The 19945-nt window shown below is 51.2% G+C and overlaps 1 protein-coding gene across 2 annotated transcripts; it reads right to left on the reverse strand.

Annotated features, from left to right (window-relative positions):
• Positions 1-545: 545 nt before the first annotated feature.
• RSPH6A (radial spoke head 6 homolog A) lies at positions 546-19865 on the reverse strand. Of its 2 annotated transcripts, XM_047789649.1 has the most exons (6): positions 19018-19865; positions 15693-15930; positions 8964-9728; positions 7505-7649; positions 6726-6843; positions 546-935 (listed from the first exon to the last, which is right to left on the reverse strand). In XM_047789649.1, the coding sequence occupies exons 1-6, from the start codon at positions 19689-19691 to the stop codon at positions 698-700; spliced, it is 2178 nt and encodes a 725-aa protein (XP_047645605.1). In that variant the 5' UTR covers positions 19692-19865; the 3' UTR covers positions 546-697. The 2 variants fall into 2 exon arrangements, with proteins under 2 accessions (XP_047645605.1, XP_047645606.1); XM_047789650.1 differs by lacking the exon at positions 6726-6843 and having other exon boundaries at positions 716-935.
• Positions 19866-19945: the final 80 nt, after the last annotated feature.

The raw sequence follows: 19945 nt of genomic DNA on the forward strand, positions 1-19945 counted from the left end.
GTTCCCTTGTGGCACAAGGGTTTAAGGATCCAGCATTGTCACTGCAGCAGCTCAGATTGCTGCTTTGATGCAGGTTCCATCCCTGTCCCAGGATCTTCCGAATGCCCCATGTGCAGCCAACAAAAAGAAAAAACAAAGAAAATCTACTCCAACACATCACGTCTCTCACTCTGGCGCTTGGGTCTTTGCACACCCTATTCTCTCTGCTTGGAATTCCCTACCCACTGTTTATTTATGAACCAGCTCAGGAGCTCTCTCAGTCCTCTAGGCTCCCCATTTGGGTTGTCATTGCCTGGAGATGTGTCTGTCTCTCCTGTTTGAGCCCCCAGAAACCAGATCTGGGGCTGCTTGGTTGCTACTGTGTCCTCAATGCAGGGCTGGGCTGACAGGAGGCACTTCAGTAGTTGTTTGATGACCAGATGAATGAATGAACGAATAAATGAACAGATAGGCGAGACTATACAAGACGAAATCTGTGTTCCCAGCAAAGGGCCACAGTCCTGACTTGGAGGCGGTGAACAAATGAGGGATGAACTCGGCCAGAATGCACTGGGGAAATTTTATTCAGAGCAGCTGCCACCCTCTTCTACCCCTGCCCTCTAGGGACAGAAAGCAAGCCAACACTGAAAAAAAAAGCTGGAACTATGCATAAGGGAAAACCTGCTATCACCTGCTTGAAGAAGGGGGCTATGGGCTCTCAGTCATCTGGGTCCTCATCCTCATCTTCCTCTTCATCCTCCTCCTCTTCCTCCGCGGCCGCCAGGGCCTGTTCCTGGGCAGCCTTAAGGGCCTGCTCCTCCTCCACCGTGGGGTCACTCATCTCCATGATCTCCGGGCCGCTGGGGTACTCGTGCTGAATGGGGGTTGGCAGGGCTGGGTTGAAGTTCTCTGGACTGTATTTGTGGCCCCAGCCAATGTAGATGTTCTCAAATTTCCTGGAGGGGCAGAGAGATGCTAAGAAATTCACCCTCAATACCCCAGCCTGGACTTTTATTAAAGGCGGAATCCATCGTAGGCACAGAATGACTGCAAAGCTGTGGGTGGCAGAGTGAAGTGTGCCGACCAGGTTGCCCTGTTCATTTGTCTTTCTCTTTTTTTCTTTCTTTTTTTTTTGTCTTTTTGCTATTTCTTTGGGCCACTCCCGCGGCATGTGGAGGTTCCCAGGCTAGGGGTCGAATCGGAGCTGTAGCCACTGGCCTACACCACAGCCACAGCAACGCGGGATCTGAGCCGCGTCTGCAACCTATACCACAGCTCACGGCAACGCTGGATTGTCAGCCCACTGAGCAAAGGCAGGGACCGAACCCGCAACCTCATGGTTCCTAGTCGGATTCGTTAACCACTGCGCCACGACGGGAACTCCCATTTGTCTTTTTCAATATTTACTGGCACCTACTACGTGCTGGGTTGTGTCCAGAGCTGCACTAACAGCACATGTAAATGTTGAGCACTTAAAATGTGGCTGGTGAGGAGTTCCCGTCATGGCTCGGTGGTTAAGGAATCTGACTAGGAACCATGAGGTTGCGGATTTGATCCCTGGCCTTGCTCAGTGGGTTAAGGATCCAGCGTTGCTGTGAGCTGTGGTGTAGGTTGCAGACGCAGCTCGGATCTGCTGTGGCTGTGGCTGTGGCGTAGGCCAGCAGCTACAGCTCCGATTAGACCCCTAGCCTGGGAACCTCCATATGCTGCAGGAAGCAGTCCTAGAAAAGGCAAAAAGACACACACACATACACACAAAAATGCGGCTGGTGAGACTGAAGAACTGAACTTCTAACTTTTTTATTTCTTTTTTAGGGTCGTAGCACCCTCAGCATATGGAGGTTCCCAGGCTAGGGGTCAAATCGGAGCTGCAGCTGCCGATCTACACCACAGCCACTGCAACTCGGGGTCTGAGCCGTGTCTGCGACCTACAGCACAGCTCAGAGCAACGCCAGATCCCGGGCCCTCTGAACGAGGCTAGGGATCAAATCCCCATCCTCATGGATACTAGTTGGGTTCATAACCAACTGAGCCATAACAGGAACTCCCTGGATTTCTAACTTTATTTAATTTTCAAATTTCACTCGTATTTCTTCTTTGACTCAATGATTATTTAGGAGCATGTTCTATATACCTGTGAATTTCCCAAATTTCCTTCACTTACTGATTTCTAGTTTCATTCCAGCGTGGTCAGAGAACATATTTCATACAATCAAGCCTTTTAAATTTATTGAGACTTGATTTACGGCCTAACATTTGGTCTACCCTGGGCAATACTCCATGTGCACTTGAAAAGAATGTGTGTTCTTCTGTTGTGTGGTGGAATGGATTTTACTCAATTTTATCTAAGCTTTGTGTGTGTGTGTGTGTGTGTGTGTGTGTGTGTGTGTGTGTGTGTGTGTTTAGGGCCACACCTGAGGCATATGGAGGTTCCCAGGCTAGGGGTCGAATCGGAATGTAGTCGCTGGCCTACGCCACAGCCGAAGCAAAGCCAGATCCGAATCTCATCTGCTACCTATGCCACAGCTTGTGGCAATGCCAGGTACTTAACCCATTGAGCAAGGCCAGGGATCAAACCTTCGTCCTCATGGATGCTAGTCAGATTCATTTGTGCTGAGCCATGATGGAAACTCCTAATTTTATTTAAGTTTGAGCAATAAAACGGATACTTCATTTGTTGCAAAACATCTAAGTATGTCTGTGACAACCTAGATATATGAATCTACTTTGTCAACTGTAAACGTTGTGAAATCTGAATATGGGTCAAGTATTTCTGATGAAAATTTAGAACCCAAGTTGAGATGCACTGTAAGTGTAAACTTCACCCCAGATTTTGAAGACTTAGCATGAAAAAAATGTAAACTAGCTCATTAATAATTTTCACATTATTGGAATTCCCGTTGTGGTGCAACAGAAACGAATCCAACTAGCATCTGTGAGGATGTGGATTCCATCCATGGCCTTGCTCAGTGGGTTAGGGATCTGGTGTTGCCCTGAGCTGTGGTGTAGGTCAGAGATGCAGCTCAGATCTGGTGTGGCTGTGGCTGTGTCTGTGGCTGTGGCTGTGGCTGGCAGCTCTAGCTTCGATTCCACACCTAGCCTGGGAACTTCCATATGCCACAGGTGTAGACCTAAAAAAAAAAATTGTTAAAATGAATTTTGCCTGTTTATTTTTATTTCTTAAATGTGGATACTAGAAAATTTTAAATGACATATGTGGCTCATATTTTATTTACATTAGCCATGACTGGGGACCTAGCTGGGAACAAATTAGACAGATCCTTACATGGTGCCTCCATTCTAGAGAGAGGAGACATAATAAACAAAGACATAATTGGTTGGGTTCCAGTCCCGCCCATTCACCTCTCCCCAGAATTTTAATGGGAGAAGGAAAGAGGAGTAAATAGAAGAAAAGAGGGACCAGAGAGACAGGGAGAGGGACAGAGAGGAGAGGAGAGAAAGAGAGAGCGATGGAGTCTGCCATGTGGAGCAGCTGGATTTGACCTTATTTTCACAGCCTTGCTCTTCTCTTGAGACTCGATTTCCCCAGGTCTTCCTCAGAGCCTTCAAATACACTGCCTCCTTGGAAGCCCCCAACCTCTGCCCACCCAGCACCCAGGAGCCAGCAGCCTCCCCAGGAGGTTGCCGTGGCTAGGAAAGGAGAATCTTGGGCTCCAATCCACACCCCAGGCGACCAGAACCCACGCTTTGACTAGATCCCCGAGCGAGTCCTATCTAGTCATAGTTTGGGAGCCTCTGGTCTAGAATGTTCTTTTATTTATTTATTTTTGTCTTTTCTAGTGCCACACCCTTGGCATATGGAGGTTTCCAGGCTAGGGGTCTAATCAGAGCTGTAGCCACTGGCCTACACCACAGCCACAACAACGCAGGATCTGAGCCACATCTATGACCTACACCACAGTTCAGGGCAATGCTGGATCCTTAACCCACTAAGCAAGGCCAGGGATCGAACCTGCAACCTCATGGTTCCTAGTCGGATTCATTAACCACTGAGCCATGATGGGAAATCCCTAGAATGCTCTTCTGCCAGCTTTTCCCCCCAGTTCTTTCTTTCTCCAAAGATTTCAGATCAAGGCTGCTTTTCCCAGGAATTCTTTTTTTGGTTTTTTTTTTTGTTTGTTTTTGTTTTGCTTTTTAGGGCCACACATGTGGCATATGGAAGTTCCCAGGCTAGGGGTCAAATCTGAGCTGTAGTTGCAGGCCTACATCACAGCCACAGCAACATAGGATCCAAACCGCATCTGCAAACTACACCACAGTTCATGGCAATGCCAGATCCTTAGTGCACTGAGAGAGGGATTGAACCCACAACCTTATGGTTCCTAGTAGGATTCGTTTCCACTGGGCCACAACAGGAACTCCCCTCCCAGGAATCCTTCCTTGATCATGACAATTATGAGCTGTTATTTGTTCCTCCTCTCTCCCTAGTTGTATTTCTTTTCATTTCTAACAGGGCATGTGGCAGGGGCTGTTGAGGGTGCGGGTGGGAGGTGCTTAAGAAGGTGAGGAAGGATGAGGCTGCTGTACAATTAACAGCTACGCTTCCTCGGCCTGAACCCAGGGCAGGATCCACACCTCCCTTTTCAACAAGGCGCCTGGGGCCAGCTGACAAACAATGACGTTCAAGGCTGTTGTAAAGATGGAGTTCTTGTCCTGGCTCATTGGAAAGGAAACCAAGCTAGTATCCATGAGGATGAGTGTTCCATCCCTGGCCTTGCTCCGTGGACTAAGGATCTGCTGTTACCCTGAGTTGTAGTGTAGTTCAAAGCCCAAGCTCAGATCCCCGGTTGCTATGGCTATGGTGTAGACCAGCAGCTTCAGCTCGGATTTAACCCCTAGCCTGGGAACTTCCGTATGTCTCAGGTACAGCCCTAAAAAGACCAAAAAAAAAAAAAAAAGGCTTTATAAAAAAAAAGTGGCTTGGGTGGTGGATAGGAAGGCAGCTGGGGGGTGGAGGCTGGATGGGTGAGTGGAGCTCCAAGTTTGGGTATTTTGCTTTCAGAGGAATGTTGACAAATTAGGTAGGGTGTGGCCAGAAGAAGGGCGCTGGCAAAATGGAGCATGCCTCCTCCATGCTTCTGCAAGTGTAAAAAATTGCCAAGAATGTGGTTAAATGATCATGATTACACATGAATCAAAGCAGCGAATCATAGCAGCAAATAACAGTACAGCTTCATCATTGACGTGGAAAAGGAAAAACTATGACAAGTCGTGGTGCCATCTGGTGGGCAGCGCTGGTAAGTGCATGCCGCACACCGCAGGCTGCGCTCTCCACTTAGTGGCTGAGCGGAGAAACTGCCGCGTGCCTGGTGAGAGGCTGAGGGACTTGTCCAGAGTGTGTAACTGAGGGCGGGATGGTGTGGGGGTGACTTCAGCCTGTCGATCATTTGGGTGCAACTGGTAGGGGATTCTGGTGGGACACATACTGCCCACAGAGTGAAGACCAAATTGAAAGAACTGTCCAGGGAGCCCAGGAAAGGAGTTAGCATCCCCGAGATGGAGACTGCCCCTACAAGTGCCACCCCCAAGGGGACGTCTGAGTTCTGTCTGGCTCCATGCCTCATACAGCAGGAAAGCTTGGGCCAGTGGGCCAGATATTCAGGTTGGAATCCTGCACTTGCAGTGTGGCTCTGAGTCAGTTCCTCTGCCTTTCTTTTTTCTTTTTTCTTTTTTTTTTTTTTTTGCTTTCTAGGGCCACACCCGTAGCATATGATGGTTCCCAGGCTAGGGGTCGAATCGGAGCTACAGCTGCTGGCCTACACCACAGCCACAGCAACGGCAGATCTGAACCATGTCTGTGACGTACACCACAGCTCACGGCAACACCAGATCCTTAACCCACTGAGCGAGGCCAGGGACCTCATGGTTCCTAGTCAGATTTGTTAACCACTGAGCCACAACGGGAACTCCCTCCTTCCTCTTTCTTTCCTTTTCTTTTTTTTTTTTAATTTTTTTTTTCTTTTTGTTTTTTTGCTATTTCTTTGGGCCGCACCCGCGGCATATGGAGTTTCCCAGGCTAGGGGTCGAATCGGAGCTGTAGCCGCCGGCCTACGCCAGAGCCACAGCAATGGGATCCAAGCCGTGTCTGCAACCTACACCACAGCTCACAGCAACGCCAGATCATTAACCCACTGAGCAAGGGCAGGGACCGAACCCGCAACCTCATGGTTCCTAGTCGGATTCGTTAACCACTGCGCCACGATGGGAACTCCTCTTTTTTTTTTTTTTTCTCTTTTTGTCTTTTTGCTATTTCTTTGGGCCGCACCCGCGGCATATGGAGGTTCCCAGGCTAGGGGTCTAATCAGAGCTGTAGCCGCCAGCCTACGCCAGAGCCACAGCAACGCGGGATCTGAGCCGCGTCTGCAACCTACACCACAGTTCACGGCAACGCCGGATCGTTAACCCACTGAGCAACGGCAGGGACTGAACCCACAACCTCAGGGTTCCTAGTCGGATTCGTTAACCACTGCGCCACGACGGGAACTCCCCTCCTTCCTCTTTCTGACCCTCCATTCTTTCATGCAAGGGGCTCACGGCCTCTTAGTTTGGACTTTCTCCTTTTAGGCTTAGTGGGACCCCTGGGAGCTGAGTGAGGAGGTCAACCCCTGGACACTTTCTTAACGGAGTCTTCCAGTCTCAGCCCACCCTAGTGAGCTGCCTCATCCGGCCTGGCTCTGATGAAGTTATAGGGGAGCCCCCACTGGGAGGGACTAGGAAAGACCTACTTGCCACTGGCATAGGCATAGGCCCCAGGCCAGAGATTGGAGCGCACCACGGCCACGGAATACTGTGGGCTGAGGCTGCAGGACAGGCGGGCGGTCCAGGGTGACATGTGCATGATTTCTGTGGGGAGCAGAGAGCACCAGGGAGGTCAGAGACTAGGCTGCAGCTCCTCATGCAGAGGCAGAGAGAAGGAAGGAGGACAAAGAAGGGCATGAAGGGAACTGTGGGAATGAACAGCACTGGCTTCAGTGTTTGAACCCTGGCTCTGACAGCTCTCTTGCCGGGTGACCTTAGGAAGCCACCTCACCTGTCTGAGCCTCAGTGACCCCTCCCAGGAAATGGAGACACTTATCTCACCTCCCTCGCAAGGTGGCACTGAGCCTTGAGGGCCCCCGACACCCCCAGACTCCCTCTGGGTCGGCCATTGGTTTGGACCGGGGTCAGAGGACAGGGCAAGACTCTGGGTCCACATCCAGACTCTGTCTCCTCGCCCACTCTCAGCCTCTCTCTTCCTTTGCCCAGGCGCCTGAAGTCTCAACCGCAGGAAATTCCTGCCCAGCCTTGGAAAATCCAGCTCATGTCCTTCCTCCTCTGGGGAGGCCTCCCAAACCCTCTCTCTCTCTCCCCCCAAGCCCACATTGCCACGCGCCAGACGGGATGCCCATTCTCTAGATGAGAATACAACTGAGGCTCAGAGAGGTGCCCCCCCAGTCTCACTGCTCCCCCTACCTTCCTCCCAGTCTCCACCAGAGCTGGCAGTGTATGAGGTGAGGATGCCTACCTGCATCTTCTGAGAGCGGCGTCAGCAGCGGGGGCCCGACCTCCTGCTCCACCTCCTCTCTCCCCTCATCGGCCTTCTCTTCCTCCTCTCCCAGCTCCTCCTCCTCCTCCGTCTTCTGCAAAGGGTTCACCCAAGTGCAGCGGCCCTGGAGGTAGGGAGGAGGTCAGATGTCACCCACAGGGGACAGTGCCCAGCCTGCCTGCTGGGAGGAGGCGAAGAGCCAGGCAGGACACCGGGGACTGGTCCTGTTCTCAGGGACCTGGGTATAGGTGGAAGGACAGGGTTTGTATGCAGGTAAGAGGTGGGAGCGAATGGAAGGAGAAAGCTGTAGCAAGGAGATGGGGGATTCCTGGCTCTGGCTCTGTGGCCTCCATCTCTGCATCCATTTCTCTGTTCATTTGGTGTATATTTAAGGAGCTCCTACTATATACAGGCACTGCTCTAGGTGCTGGGACTATGAACTTGAGAAAAGACAACCCCCACATCTCTGTCCTTGTGGAGCTGACATTTGGATAAGCTCCCCTGTTGCTCATATGTGAAATGGGGTGTCATGGGTGCCTCTCTCGTTGGATCGTTGTTGGGTTACATGAGGTACTAAAGAGTTGATAAATGTTTGACTTTTGTTTTGTTTTTTTTTGTTTTTTTTTGTTTTTTTTTGGTTGCACCCCTGCAGCATGTATAAGTTCCCTGCTCCAGGGATTAAACCGTCTCACCATTGCAGTGACCCAAGCCACAGCAGTGACAATGCTGCATCCTTTAACTGCGAGGCCACCAGGGAACTCCAATAAATGTTGAATGAATGACCTAAGTGCACAGCATATAGCAGACTTCAGTTTCAGTAACTATGAAATAGGGATGATAATTGTACTAATCTCAAAAGGAGTTATTTCAGTAAAACATTGTGGGAGTTCCCTGGTGTCCCAGTGGTTAAGGATCCGAGCAGTTGAGGCAACTCCACATGCCATGGGTGTGGCCAAAAAAAAATTGTGGAGAAGTTCCTGTTGTGGTGCAGCAGAAACAAATCCAACTAGGAACCACGAGGTTGTGGGTTCAATCCCTGGCCTTGCTCAGTGGGTTAAGGATCTGGCATTGCTATGAGCTGTGGTGTAGGTCACAGATATGGACCGCTCAGATCCCACGTTGCTGTGGCTGTGGTTGCTGGCAGCTGGAGCTCCGATTCAACCCCTAGCCTGGGAACCTCCATATGCCTGGGGTGCAGCGCTTAAAAAAAAAAAGTTGTGGAGTCAATCAATGTTTATTGGACAAACGAATGAATAAAAAGTTCCTGGCACACAGAAGGTGCTTCCTTAAATGAATACATAAATGTATGTAAAGTTCAGACCCATTAAACTTGCAGTAAATGCAGGTCCACACTGTCTCATCCACTGAGGGCGATGCCTAGCGAGCAGGTGCCTGATACCGTTATTTCCGAGTCACCCTGGCTCGGTCCCGTCCTCACCTGCGGCAGGATGTGCTGGGTGTGGTGCACCCAGTTGGCCATGGAGTCCACCAGCTCGAGAACCGGGATGCCCTCAAAGTCCGGGTTCTCCTCGTAGGAGTCGCGCCCGGCACCGCCCTCCTCCTCCTCGTCGCCCTCCTCCTCGCCAAACTGGTAGAAGCCGAGGGGACTGATGTGTGTGGCGGCTGAGATGCGGGCGATCTGGGCCCTCAGGTAGTTGGCCTCATTGCCCGGGAAGGGCGGGTAGCTGACGACTGGCGCATCCAGGCGGCCAGTGAAGAACTTCCTGATCTTGCGGGCCTGCACGATCTGAATGGGCGTCACGTGGGGCAGCCGCACCCACGGCCGGCCCGGCTCGTTGCACACGAAATACAGGTACTTGTTGGCGCCCGAGCGGCTCTCCTCCTTGGGGATGACGGGTGGCGGCTTCCACGTGGACTTGGGGATAAGGTCCGAGACCTTCTCCTCATCCTCCTCGCCCTCCTCCTCCGCGTGCGCCTCCAGGACCTCGCCGCCCTCCATCAGCTCCTCCACCTCCTCCTCTTCGCCCTCCTCCTCGCCCTCCCGGAACTCCACCTCGGCCACCAGGTAGCTGCGACTGAGACCCAGGATCTTTCCCCAGAAGCGGCAGCTATGGATGGGCTGCTGCTCCACCAGCTGCTTCAGGGCCATGAAGATGCGGAAACTCTCGTCGGAGCTCAGGCCCACGCCCGCCTGTTCGAAGTAGAAGGCCTTCTCCATGATGTTGGGCACCGCGGTGTCGGCCTGCGGTGGGGGTGGGGGGAGGCAGAGGGAAGAAGCCTGAAGCCCTGCGCTCCAGCCTGACTCTTCCAGAGCCCAGCGGGTTAAAGGAGTGTATAACCTAGTTCCGCACACAACTACTTCTGGCCAGTGAGATGCAGGGCTAAGTGTGCAAAAAAAAAAAAAAAAGGATGATGCCTAGGAGTTCCCTGGTGGCTCAGTAGGTTAAGGATCTGGTGTTGTCACTGCTGTGGCTTAGTTCCCTGCTGTGGTGCTGGTTCAACCCCTGGCCTGGGAACTTCCACATGCTATGGGTGTGCCCCCCCCACCAAAAAAGAGATGATACTTAAATTATACCAGTTGATGTAAACGACTTGGGGGCAGACATACTGAGGTTTTTCCTAAAGGTATATACTACATTACCATTTTTAAAAAGCCCCATTTGTGAAAAGCCCCAACAGTGTTAAAAGGAACAGTTATTGCATCTTCTTCCTATGCCTGCTAGACTGTTTTGTTATTCACAAATGTTTGAAGTCCCTCTCCACAGCAGGATTATACATTCCCATTCCATGCCTACTGCATTCACTTGTCCAACCACCTGAAATGGCAGTGAAAGGGCCGTGGGTCATACCCAGGTGGTAGCTAGCTGTAAGAACCCACCCATGGGGTTTCCTATGCCCTCTCTCTCTGTCTCTCTCTTTTTTTTTTAGGGCCGTGCCTGCTGTATATGGAAGTTCCCAGGCTAGGGGTTGAATGGAGCTGCAACTGGCAGCCTATGCCACAGCAACGCAGGACCCAAGCGGAGTCTGAGAGCTACAGCACAGCTCACAGCAGTGCTGGATGCTTAACCCACTGAGCGAGGCCAGGGATTGAATCTGTGTCCTCATGGATGCTCGTCAGATTCCTTAATCACCGAACCACGACGAGAACTCCTCCTACGCCCTCTTTTTCCTGCTTTGCAACTATGGAAGCCTGTGGAACAGGGGCATGTCCTTTACTCTCCACATCAAGTGACTGAAGCTCTCTCTCTCTCTCTCTTTTTTCTTGTCTTTTTGTCTTTTTGCCATTTCTAGGGCTGCTTCTCAGCATATGGAGGTTCCCAGGCTAGGGGTCGAATCGGAGCTGTAGCCGCCGGCCTACACCAGAGCCACAGCAACCCTGGATCTGAGACGCGTCTGCAACCTACACCACAGCTCAGGGCAATGCCAGATCCTTAACCCACTGAGCGAGGCCAGGGATGGAACCCGCTCAGATTCCTTAACCACTGAGCCACGACGGGTATTCTGAGCCAAGCTCTGTTGCCAAGCCTGGATGGGCAAGTAGTGTGAGCAAGAAATAAGCTGTGTGGTATTAAGCCGCTAAGATTGTTGGGCTGTTATCTCAGCTCAACATGACACAACCTGACTAATACTCTATAGGAGGAGAATCATTATTTTGAAAGTGATTCTGGGGAGGTGAGAAGGAGTGGGATGGACTGGGAGTATGGGATTAGTAGATACAAACCATTACATTTAGAGTGGATAAGCAATGAGATCCTACTGTACAGCACAGGGACTGATATCCAGTTTCTTGGGATAGAGCATGATGGAAGATAATATAAGAAAGGGAATGTGTGTGTGTGTGTATCTGGGTCACTTTGCAGTACAGCAGAAATTGGCTCAAGATTGTAAATCAACTATATTTTAATCATTAAAATAAGGAAGAAAGATCTCAAACACAATGCAAAAGCCTGTTTGCTTAATTGATGTTGACAGCAGCAACTCAGGGGGACAGAGTCAAAACTTAAGCCCCAAATTCCCCACGCTGCCCGCAGGGAAGATACGGGAATGAGCATAGGAAGCTCTCTTTGGGGTGTGTGCCTGGTCCACAAGAATGGAAATGTCTGGAAATGCCTCCAATCAAGCTGGTAATGGAGTGACCCCACCAACTGTGATTAAATGATATCGCCCTGTCCTCTGGCCACTGCTGATTGGAGCAAGCAAGGACAACAGCCCCGAAATGGCAGATCAGACTCTCCTTCTCTCCCTCTGCAATTTGTAACTGGGTGGAGAGAAAGCACAGCTGGCATCCTCCTGCCTAGAAATTAGTTCGGGGGATGGCAGGGTTTGAACTCAGGTTGGTCTGGCTCCACAGGCCACATTCTTAGCCCCTACTACATAACTCCTCTATTAACTGTGGCCAGAATCTTCCTTCCTCTTTCATTCTCCCAGGTTCCAGGAAGAGCCTATCTATGATCTTGGAGAAAAGATTTCCTAGTAGCAACTGGATGGATTTTTAAAAATAAATAAATTCAGGAGCTGTGGGGGCAGCTGTATACAAGAAGAGGTAGGGGAGGAGAGAGCCACAGGGGTGACATATGGGCACTGGGATCCCTGAATACCAGCTTGGCCTGGGGCCCAGCCACATCCCTCCCCTTGGATTTGATGGGGTCGGCACTGTCAGCCCACTGCGCTGGCTCCATCCTCAACCCCGTTCTCCACTGCTTGCCTTTCTCCAGGCTGGAGAAGCCCCACTGTCACTTTCCCATCCTCCCTTGCAGCCAGGGATGGTCATGTGACCCAATCCAGCCAACAAGACACAAGCAGAGGTTTCCTTTTTTTTTTTGGTCTTTTCTAGGGCCACACCTGTGGCATATGGAGGTTCCCAGGCTAGGGGTCTCATTGGAGCTGTAGCCACCGGCCTACACCACAGCCACAGCAACGCGTGATCCGATCCAAGCTGCGTCTATGACCTACACCACAGCTCATGGCAATGCCGGATCCTTAACCCACTGAGCGAGGCCAGGGATCAAACCTGCAAGGTCATGGTTCCTAGTTGGATTCGTTAACCACTGAGCCACGATGGGAACTCCGAAGCGGAGGTTTTCTGAGGGGCTCTTGGGAAACTTGGTCCCTGATTTAAGAAAAAAGTGACAAAGAAGAGTTCTCTTGTGGTGCAGTGGGTTAAGGATCCGACATTGTCACTACAGCAGTTTGTGGTATGGGTTCAAACCCTGGCCTGGGAACTTCGACATGCTGCTGGTGAAGAAGGGCCCCCTCCCCAAATAGTGAGAGACACATAAGGGAGAGGCCCTTCTCCCTTTGGGGGGCACTGGTGGGCACATGATGTCTGAGACTGTAGCAGCTAGTTTTCAAATATAAAGTGACATACTCAAAGACCAAATGTCAACACAATGAACTCACAGAGATGCTGCCCCAACTTTACCCACTCTTGGCAAATTGAAGTGACAAAATAAAAAAATGAAATGTTTTGCTGAAATGCCTGGGCCTTTCTTTTCTTTTTTTTTTTAAAGGGTTGCACCCGAGGCATATGGAGGTTCCCATGCCAGGGGTTGAATCCAAGCCGAGTCTGCGATCTACAACACAGCTGGTGGCAACACCAGATCCTTAACCCACTGAGCGAGGCCAGGGATTGAACCTGTGTCCTCATTGATACTAGTCAGATTTGTTTCCACTGAGCCTCGATGGGACCTCCCTGGGCCATTTTAATCAAGCACATGCAGCCAAAATTGAGCCTTATTGACTTCCTTGGCCAGAGATGGGATTTACACCCAGGCTACCATGATGCTGAAAACTACTTTCTTGGTTTGGGGTCTGGAGAGGGTGGGAAGAAGACAACCCTCAGTGCCCCTTCACTGGGGAGCCACCTTGCCAGCCCTAGACTGCTTGCACTTATCAGGGGTGAGAAAAGCTTGTCTTTTCTAAGACACTGTCTTCATTTCTGTGACATCGATTTCCTGTCTTAAAGTGATCTGTGTTGTCAAACGAATACAGGAAGGTGTTAGTTTTTAGAATGTGATGCACAAATCCCGAAGTTAGTTTAAAACTATAAATGTGAGGAGTTCCTGTTGTGGCTCAGCAGTAACGAACCCAACTAGTATTCATGAGGATGTAGGTTCCATCCATGACCCTACTCATTGGGTCAAGGCTCCACATAAGCTGTGGTGTCAGTCGCAGATGCAGCTCGGATCTGGCTTTGCTGTGGCTGTGGTGTAGGACGGTGGCTACAGCTCCGATGAGACCCCTAGCTTGGGAACGTCCAAATGCTGCAGGCGTGGTCCTAAACAAACAAACAAACAAACAAAAAACTATAAATGTGAGAATAGTCAGCAACTTTTCAAAAGAGGTGCGGAGACGGGGAATCTTATGCTACCAAACAGCCAAACGTGCTCTGCAGTGGTTGAACACAGCAAGCAGGAGTCCTTGAGCAGAAAGCCATCCACGGAGCAAGACAAAAAACAGACTCCAAAGACCGACCAGAGTCCATACAGGTGTAAATAAATGGTAGAAGTGACATTTTCAAAGCAGAAGAAAGAAGGAATTTTTCCATAAATGCTGTTGGGGATCATGGAAGAAATAGAAAATGAGAGAAATGAGAGCCCTTCCTCCCCTCAGACTGAAAAATAAATGCAAGATGCTGAATCATGGATTTGAATCTCTTCCTAGAAATATGCACAGGCCACAAACACCCACAATTTTGCCCTTGCACAGACCTTGCATTAAAAACTCCAGCTTCAAGCTTTAAAGGGGTGGGACCTCAAGGACTTGCTGTTGGAAGAGGGTGGAGCTTTCCTAAGGATTGAATTTCGGGGGGCGGAGCCTCACAAGCCGTGGAGTTCTAAGGGGGTGGAGCCTCTAGAGGCAGCGAACTAAGGAGGCTGGGCCACCAGGGACGAGGTTACGTGGCCTTGTGACCTGGGGGTGTAAGGGAAGAAGGGTGCAGTTCTAAGCGAGTAGGGCTTCTCAAAAAGAGGCTGCTGATCGGAAATTTAAAACCGTATTCTCAGATAAGACTGTTCTTCGTGCCTAAGTCTTGGATTCCTGCCTGTGCTCTGCTCACCCACAGACTCATTCCTTGGTCAGACGGCTGACCCTGGTTCTCTCACTATCCCACCCCACTGTCACCAGAATTCTAGAATCTCAGAAGCACAAGACATGAGCACAGACCAATAGCATCTGCAGAGATGACAGAGGTTATGGCCCGGGCTTTGGAGGATATGGTTCTGCCTTCCTAGTCTCTTTTAGCTTGGAACCCTCTAAGTCCTTCCTCCACAAACAGGAATAATAAATGGCATTTGCCTTACAAGGTTGTTTCAGGGATGAAAATGTTCCTAAAGCTCTTAGCAGGAGGCCTAGGAGGGGTCCGAATTATCATACACAGAGAGTTCTCCACAAACATTTCCTGAACGAGTGCAAGAAAATTTCAGCCAATTTTTTTTTTTTTTTTGTCTTTTTGCCATTTCTTGGGCCGCTCTCGCGGCATATGGAGGTTCCCAGGCTAGGGGTCGAATCGGAGCCGTAGCCATGAGCCTACGCCAGAGCCACAGCAACTCGGGATCCAAGCCGCGTCTGTGACCTACACCACAGCTCACGGCAACGCCAGATCTTTAACCCACTGAGCAAGGGCAGGGATCGAACCCGCAGCCTCATGGTTCCTAGTCGGATTCGTTAACCACTGTGCCACCATGGGAACTCCTTCAGCCAAATTTTAAGCTGTCCAATGCTGGAATCAGAATCGTGGAATTAAAAACTCTGAGGATAGCAGAATGTTCATGAGTTACGGGTGCAAGAGTTCTTAGCCGGTCCTAACTTGCAAACGTGGAAACCTGGGGAGACGGGGCAAATTCAGTGTTGAGAGACTCCTGGAGGCAGGGAGTTTCATGGAAAACATCTGCAAAAGTTACTGGCAGGAGGGAGTAAGGGATGGTAGGGGAAGCCAGCCTCCACCTCCACCTGGCGCTGGAGTCGGTTTTCTACACAGCAGAGCTGACCACCGTTCCTCTGCTTGGCTCTCCAGTGGCCTCAGGAGAAAGTCCATGCCCCTTAGCCTGGCGTTCAAGGCCCTCCGCGACCTGGTGCCTGCCCCACACGCTGGATTGAAATCGCAGGTGTTTCCGGGTGTGGCCCTGCGCGCCCTCACCTCCAGGCAGCAGCACGTGCCTAAGCCTGGGCCCTTTCCGCCGCGCGCCCTCCCCACTGGTTCACTCACCACCTCCTCCTCCATCTCCTGCTCGCCACCCTCCCCGCCGCCGCTCCGGCTGAAGAGTGCCTTCTGCCTCTCGGCCATCTCGTAGGTGGGCTGCATCTCGGGGTCGTCCCGAAGTGTGTCTAACTTGGAGTGGAACCACTCCCACTGCGTGGTGCGGCTCAGCGACTCCAGGAGGAACAAGGGGTCCTCCGGCCGCTGGTTCAGGATCCTGGTCAGCAGGTTCACCAGGTGCTCATACCTGCCTCGGGGAGAGGGAAGGTGGGAGGTGGAGGACGTCACTCACTCAGCTAACTGAGCTGCGGCTTGTGTCTGGCTCTGAGCCTAGCTCTGGGGACTCAGTGGGGAAAAGGAAAAGTACCTGCACTGGGGGGTGATGGATGGGGAGCGGTATTAACCAAACGTGCAGAATATATATGTTAGGCGTGGTAATTCATATGGAGACAAAGAAAGCAGAGAATGGGAGCTGGGAAGGCCAGGGATAGGAGATGGTTTGCAATTTTACTTATTTTTATTTATTTTTGGCTGCACCCGCACCATAGAGAAGTTCCCAGGCCAGGGTTTGAACTCACACCACAGCAGTGACCTGAGCAGCTGTTAGAATGCCAGAGTCTTAACTTGCTGAGCCACCAGGGAACTCCCGGTTTGTCATTTTAAATGGGGAGGCCAGGGAGGGCCTCAGTGAGGTGATTTTAAGCTGAGATCTGAATGATCTCATTTAGTGAGGAGGCATGCCAGCCAAATATTGGTCGGAAGATGTTTCAGGCAGAAGAAACAGCAGATGCATGGGCCTTGAGACATTTTGTGAATCTAACCTAATTTTGATGCCCAAACTCAAGGAAATTTGGAGAAAGGGAAATCCCATGTCAATCTCACTTAGAAATATAGGTGCTGAAATTCTAGACAAAATATTAGCAAATGGCATCCAGCATTCTCGAAAAGATGACACATCTTTGATTTTGACATCATCAAAAAGATGATTAAATTGGACTAAGAACAGGAATGTAAGGCTGGACTGATAGTAGAAAAATAGGGAAAAAAAATATAATTCATCACATTAACTTGTTAAAGGAGAAATGTAAGATCACCTAAAAGGTGCAGAGAGATTGATAACATTTAACACCCATTCGTGATTTTAAAAAATCTAGCAAACTAGGAACAGAAGGTAACATGTTCTCATCTCATAAGGGTGGCTCCAGGTAACCTGCAGCACACACCAAACGTAATGGTAAAAGACCGAGTATGTCCCCTGAGACTGGGAATGAAGATGCCTTCTTTCACTGTGTCTGTGTCCTACTGCACCAGCCGTCCTTACCAATGCAGTGTGACGAGAAAAAGAAAGAAAAGGTAAAAGCGGAGTTCCCGTTGTGGCTCAGTGGTTAACAAATCCGACTAGGAACCATGAGGTTGCGGGTTCGATCCCTGGCCTTACTCGATCCCTCGTTGCTGTGGCTCTGGCATAGGCCAGTGGCTACAGCTCTGATTGGACCCCTAGCCTGGGAACCTCCATATGCTGTGGGAGCAGCCCAAGAAAATGGCAAAAAGACAAAAAAAAAAAAGAAAGAAAGAAAGAAAGAAAAGGTAAAAGCCTTAAAAGAAAGGAGCAAAACTGCCCTGGTTTGCAGATGATACAGTTGAGAATGAGCATGTGCCTGGCATGCCGGAGGAACAAGGAGGTCGGTGTGGATGGAGCAGAGGGAGGGACAGGGGTTGTGGGAGAACAGTGTCTTAATGGCTTCCATTCATGAGTCAGGGACCATGCTGGGCACTTGAGGGCAATGTTGGAGTCTCACAATCATACATCTGAGGCGCAATTATGCCCATTCCCCACATGAGGAAACTGTGGCTTGGAATAGTTGAGGTCATGAGGTCTCACAGTCTGGTAGCACAGCCAGGACTTAAAGACTTAGCTGGCCTGACTTCAAAGCACGTATGGCCTAACCCTCTCTGGCGTGCAAACCCTTTGGCAGCAGTCTTGGGTGTGGTGGGGGCCATAGCTGAAGTGGGAAGGGTAAGGAGAAGTGAGACTTTCACCAGGGCTTTTCAGTAAGGGACCCTGAAGCTCCTGAGTGCTGGGTACTATTGGGGAAGAGCTGGATGTGAATTTCGACTAGATTCTAGGATCTGAGGTAGGAACTGACTAGAGATAAAGTTTGGAGAGGGAGAAGAGGTTGAATTCTTTTTTTTTTTTTTTTTTTTTTTTGCTTTTTAGGGCTGCACCCAAGGCATATGGAGAGGTTCCCCGGCTAGGGGTTCAATCAGAGCTGTAGCTGCTGGCCTGTACCAGAGCCACAGCAATGTGGGATCCAAGCCATGTCTGTTACCTATACCACAGTTCATGTCAACGCTTGATCCTTAACCCACTGAGCGAGGCCAGGGATCGAACCCAAAACCTCACTGTTCCCAGTCGGATTCGTTTCCGCTGCACCACGACGGAACTCTGGGGTTGAATTCTATAGGGCCTGTAAGAGAAGAATGAACCTTCTTCTCCTGAGGGCACTGGTGAGCCATGGCAGGCTCTGAGCACAGGAGGGATGGGGGTCAGTGTTTTGGTTCAGTGAGACCTGTTACTTCCCAAACTCATCTTCTCTCACACCCTCTTCCTCCCTTGGTTCCAGTCGCACCAGCCTCCTTGCTGTCCCTCAAACACAAGTTTTGAAGCCTTTATGCTCGCTGTGTTCCATACCCCAGACTCTTCCTCCAGTTACCTGCAAGGTGTGCTCCCTCACCACCCTCAGGCCCCTGATCAAATGTCATTATCTGCGAGAGGCCCTCCCTGACCTCACACCATGTAACATGAGCGCCCTATCCTCAGTACTCTGCCTTGTTGCTCACCTTAGCTCTTATAACCTTATAATTTACTATATATAGTCTACTCGCCCACTAGAGAGTCAGCGTCATGAGGATGTGATGGGGTGTCGAGAAGGGTGTTATGACTTCAGATAAGTGACCTTGGCAAAGAGACAACAGGGCCTCAGGAGTCAAATCGCTTGTGCTGAAATCCTGGCTCTGTCACATCCTAGCTGCGTTATTTTGGATACAGGACCTAATTTCTCTCAATTTCCTCTCATGCAAAATGGGAATAGAAGATGCACTGATCTCAGCTGCGAGAACCAGATGTTGATGTGTGAAGTGGTGGCACAATGTCTGCTAAGTAAATGCTGGCTTTTAGTATTTACGGCCTGACTTCTAGTCTGAGTCAGATGCCTCCAGAGTAGTCGCTGGTTCTCCCCTTACTGAGGAGACCCCAGACCTGAGGAAGGGCCTTGGCTGGGGCCTCTCCCTACCTGGGTCCAATCCCCTCCCCACTCCGGGGCCCCACTCTCACAGGCTGAGGTCGCATTTGATGCTGGTCTGCAGCAGGTAGGCCTTGGCGTTCTGCACAGCCAGCTCCCGAGGTTCCGGCTCAGGCGCCTCTATGTTGAAGGGCATGAATCCCAGCTCAGAGGGGGAGAACTGGAGGGCAGGGTCATCCCTGATGTAGGGCCCATGCTGGGCGCCCTGGCTGAACTGCAGGTCTTCTCTCTGGTACATGGTGAACTGGCCCAAGAGGTCAGCCCGAGGCTCCTGGTAGGCAGCCTCCACTTGCTGGAAGAGGCTGCCTTCGCCCTGACGTAGCTGCTGCAGCATTAGACTGGCGTTGTGAGCCCGGAGCCCGTCTTCACTCGGGTAAGTGCCGGGCTGTTCCTCTGAGGGGAAGCCCGTATTTGGGGAAAGGTACTCTACTTCGCCCAGCTGGGCTTCCTCAGCCTGGAACAAGGCGTTCTCATTTGGAGGCAGGCTGGCCCCTTGTGACCAGCCCTGGAGGTTCATCGGGTTTGACGGGATCTCCTGACTGCTGCGCAGGATCCGCGTGTCAAGCGGTATCTGCTGCACCTCATCTGAGGCTGAGGGCCTAGAGGGTTCCCGACTGTGCCGCCGCCGCTGCTCGGAGACCTGAGAATCCCGATGGCTGGAGCTTGGCTGAGGCGGGGGCTCAGGGTCGGGGGGTGGGTCCCCCATAGTTTAAATGGGACCGTGGACCTCTGGGAGGAAGGCCCGCAGCTAGGCCAGACCAGTCGCCCGCCGTATAGGTGTACCTCCGACCCGGACAGCCGCAGAGACGCCGGTTGCCAAGGAGGGAGGGGCGGGCGGTTACCAGGGGAGGGCGCGCGGGGAAGCGGGGCCGAGGAGCGGCCCTCTGCGCAAGCGCAGCCCCAGGCCTGCGCGGCCTCCCGTCTTGCAGGAAGCTCCTGGGCGCGTCCACGAGCTGCTGC

This window comes from Phacochoerus africanus, chromosome 8, assembly GCF_016906955.1.
Source record: "Phacochoerus africanus isolate WHEZ1 chromosome 8, ROS_Pafr_v1, whole genome shotgun sequence".
Lineage (NCBI taxonomy): Eukaryota > Metazoa > Chordata > Mammalia > Artiodactyla > Suidae > Phacochoerus > Phacochoerus africanus.

Coding starts and splice junctions, on each gene's coding strand:
- RSPH6A (XM_047789649.1), bottom strand. CDS start 19,691: ATGGGGGACCCACCCCCCGACCCTGAGCCCCCGCCTCAGCCAAGCTCC. Junction 15,931..19,017: donor ATCAAATGCGACCTCAGCCT/GTGAGAGTGGGG, acceptor TCCCCGAGGCAG/GTATGAGCACCTGGTGAACC. Junction 6,844..7,504: donor GCCGCTCTCAGAAGATGCAG/GTAGGCATCCTC, acceptor TGCTCCCCACAG/AAATCATGCACATGTCACCC.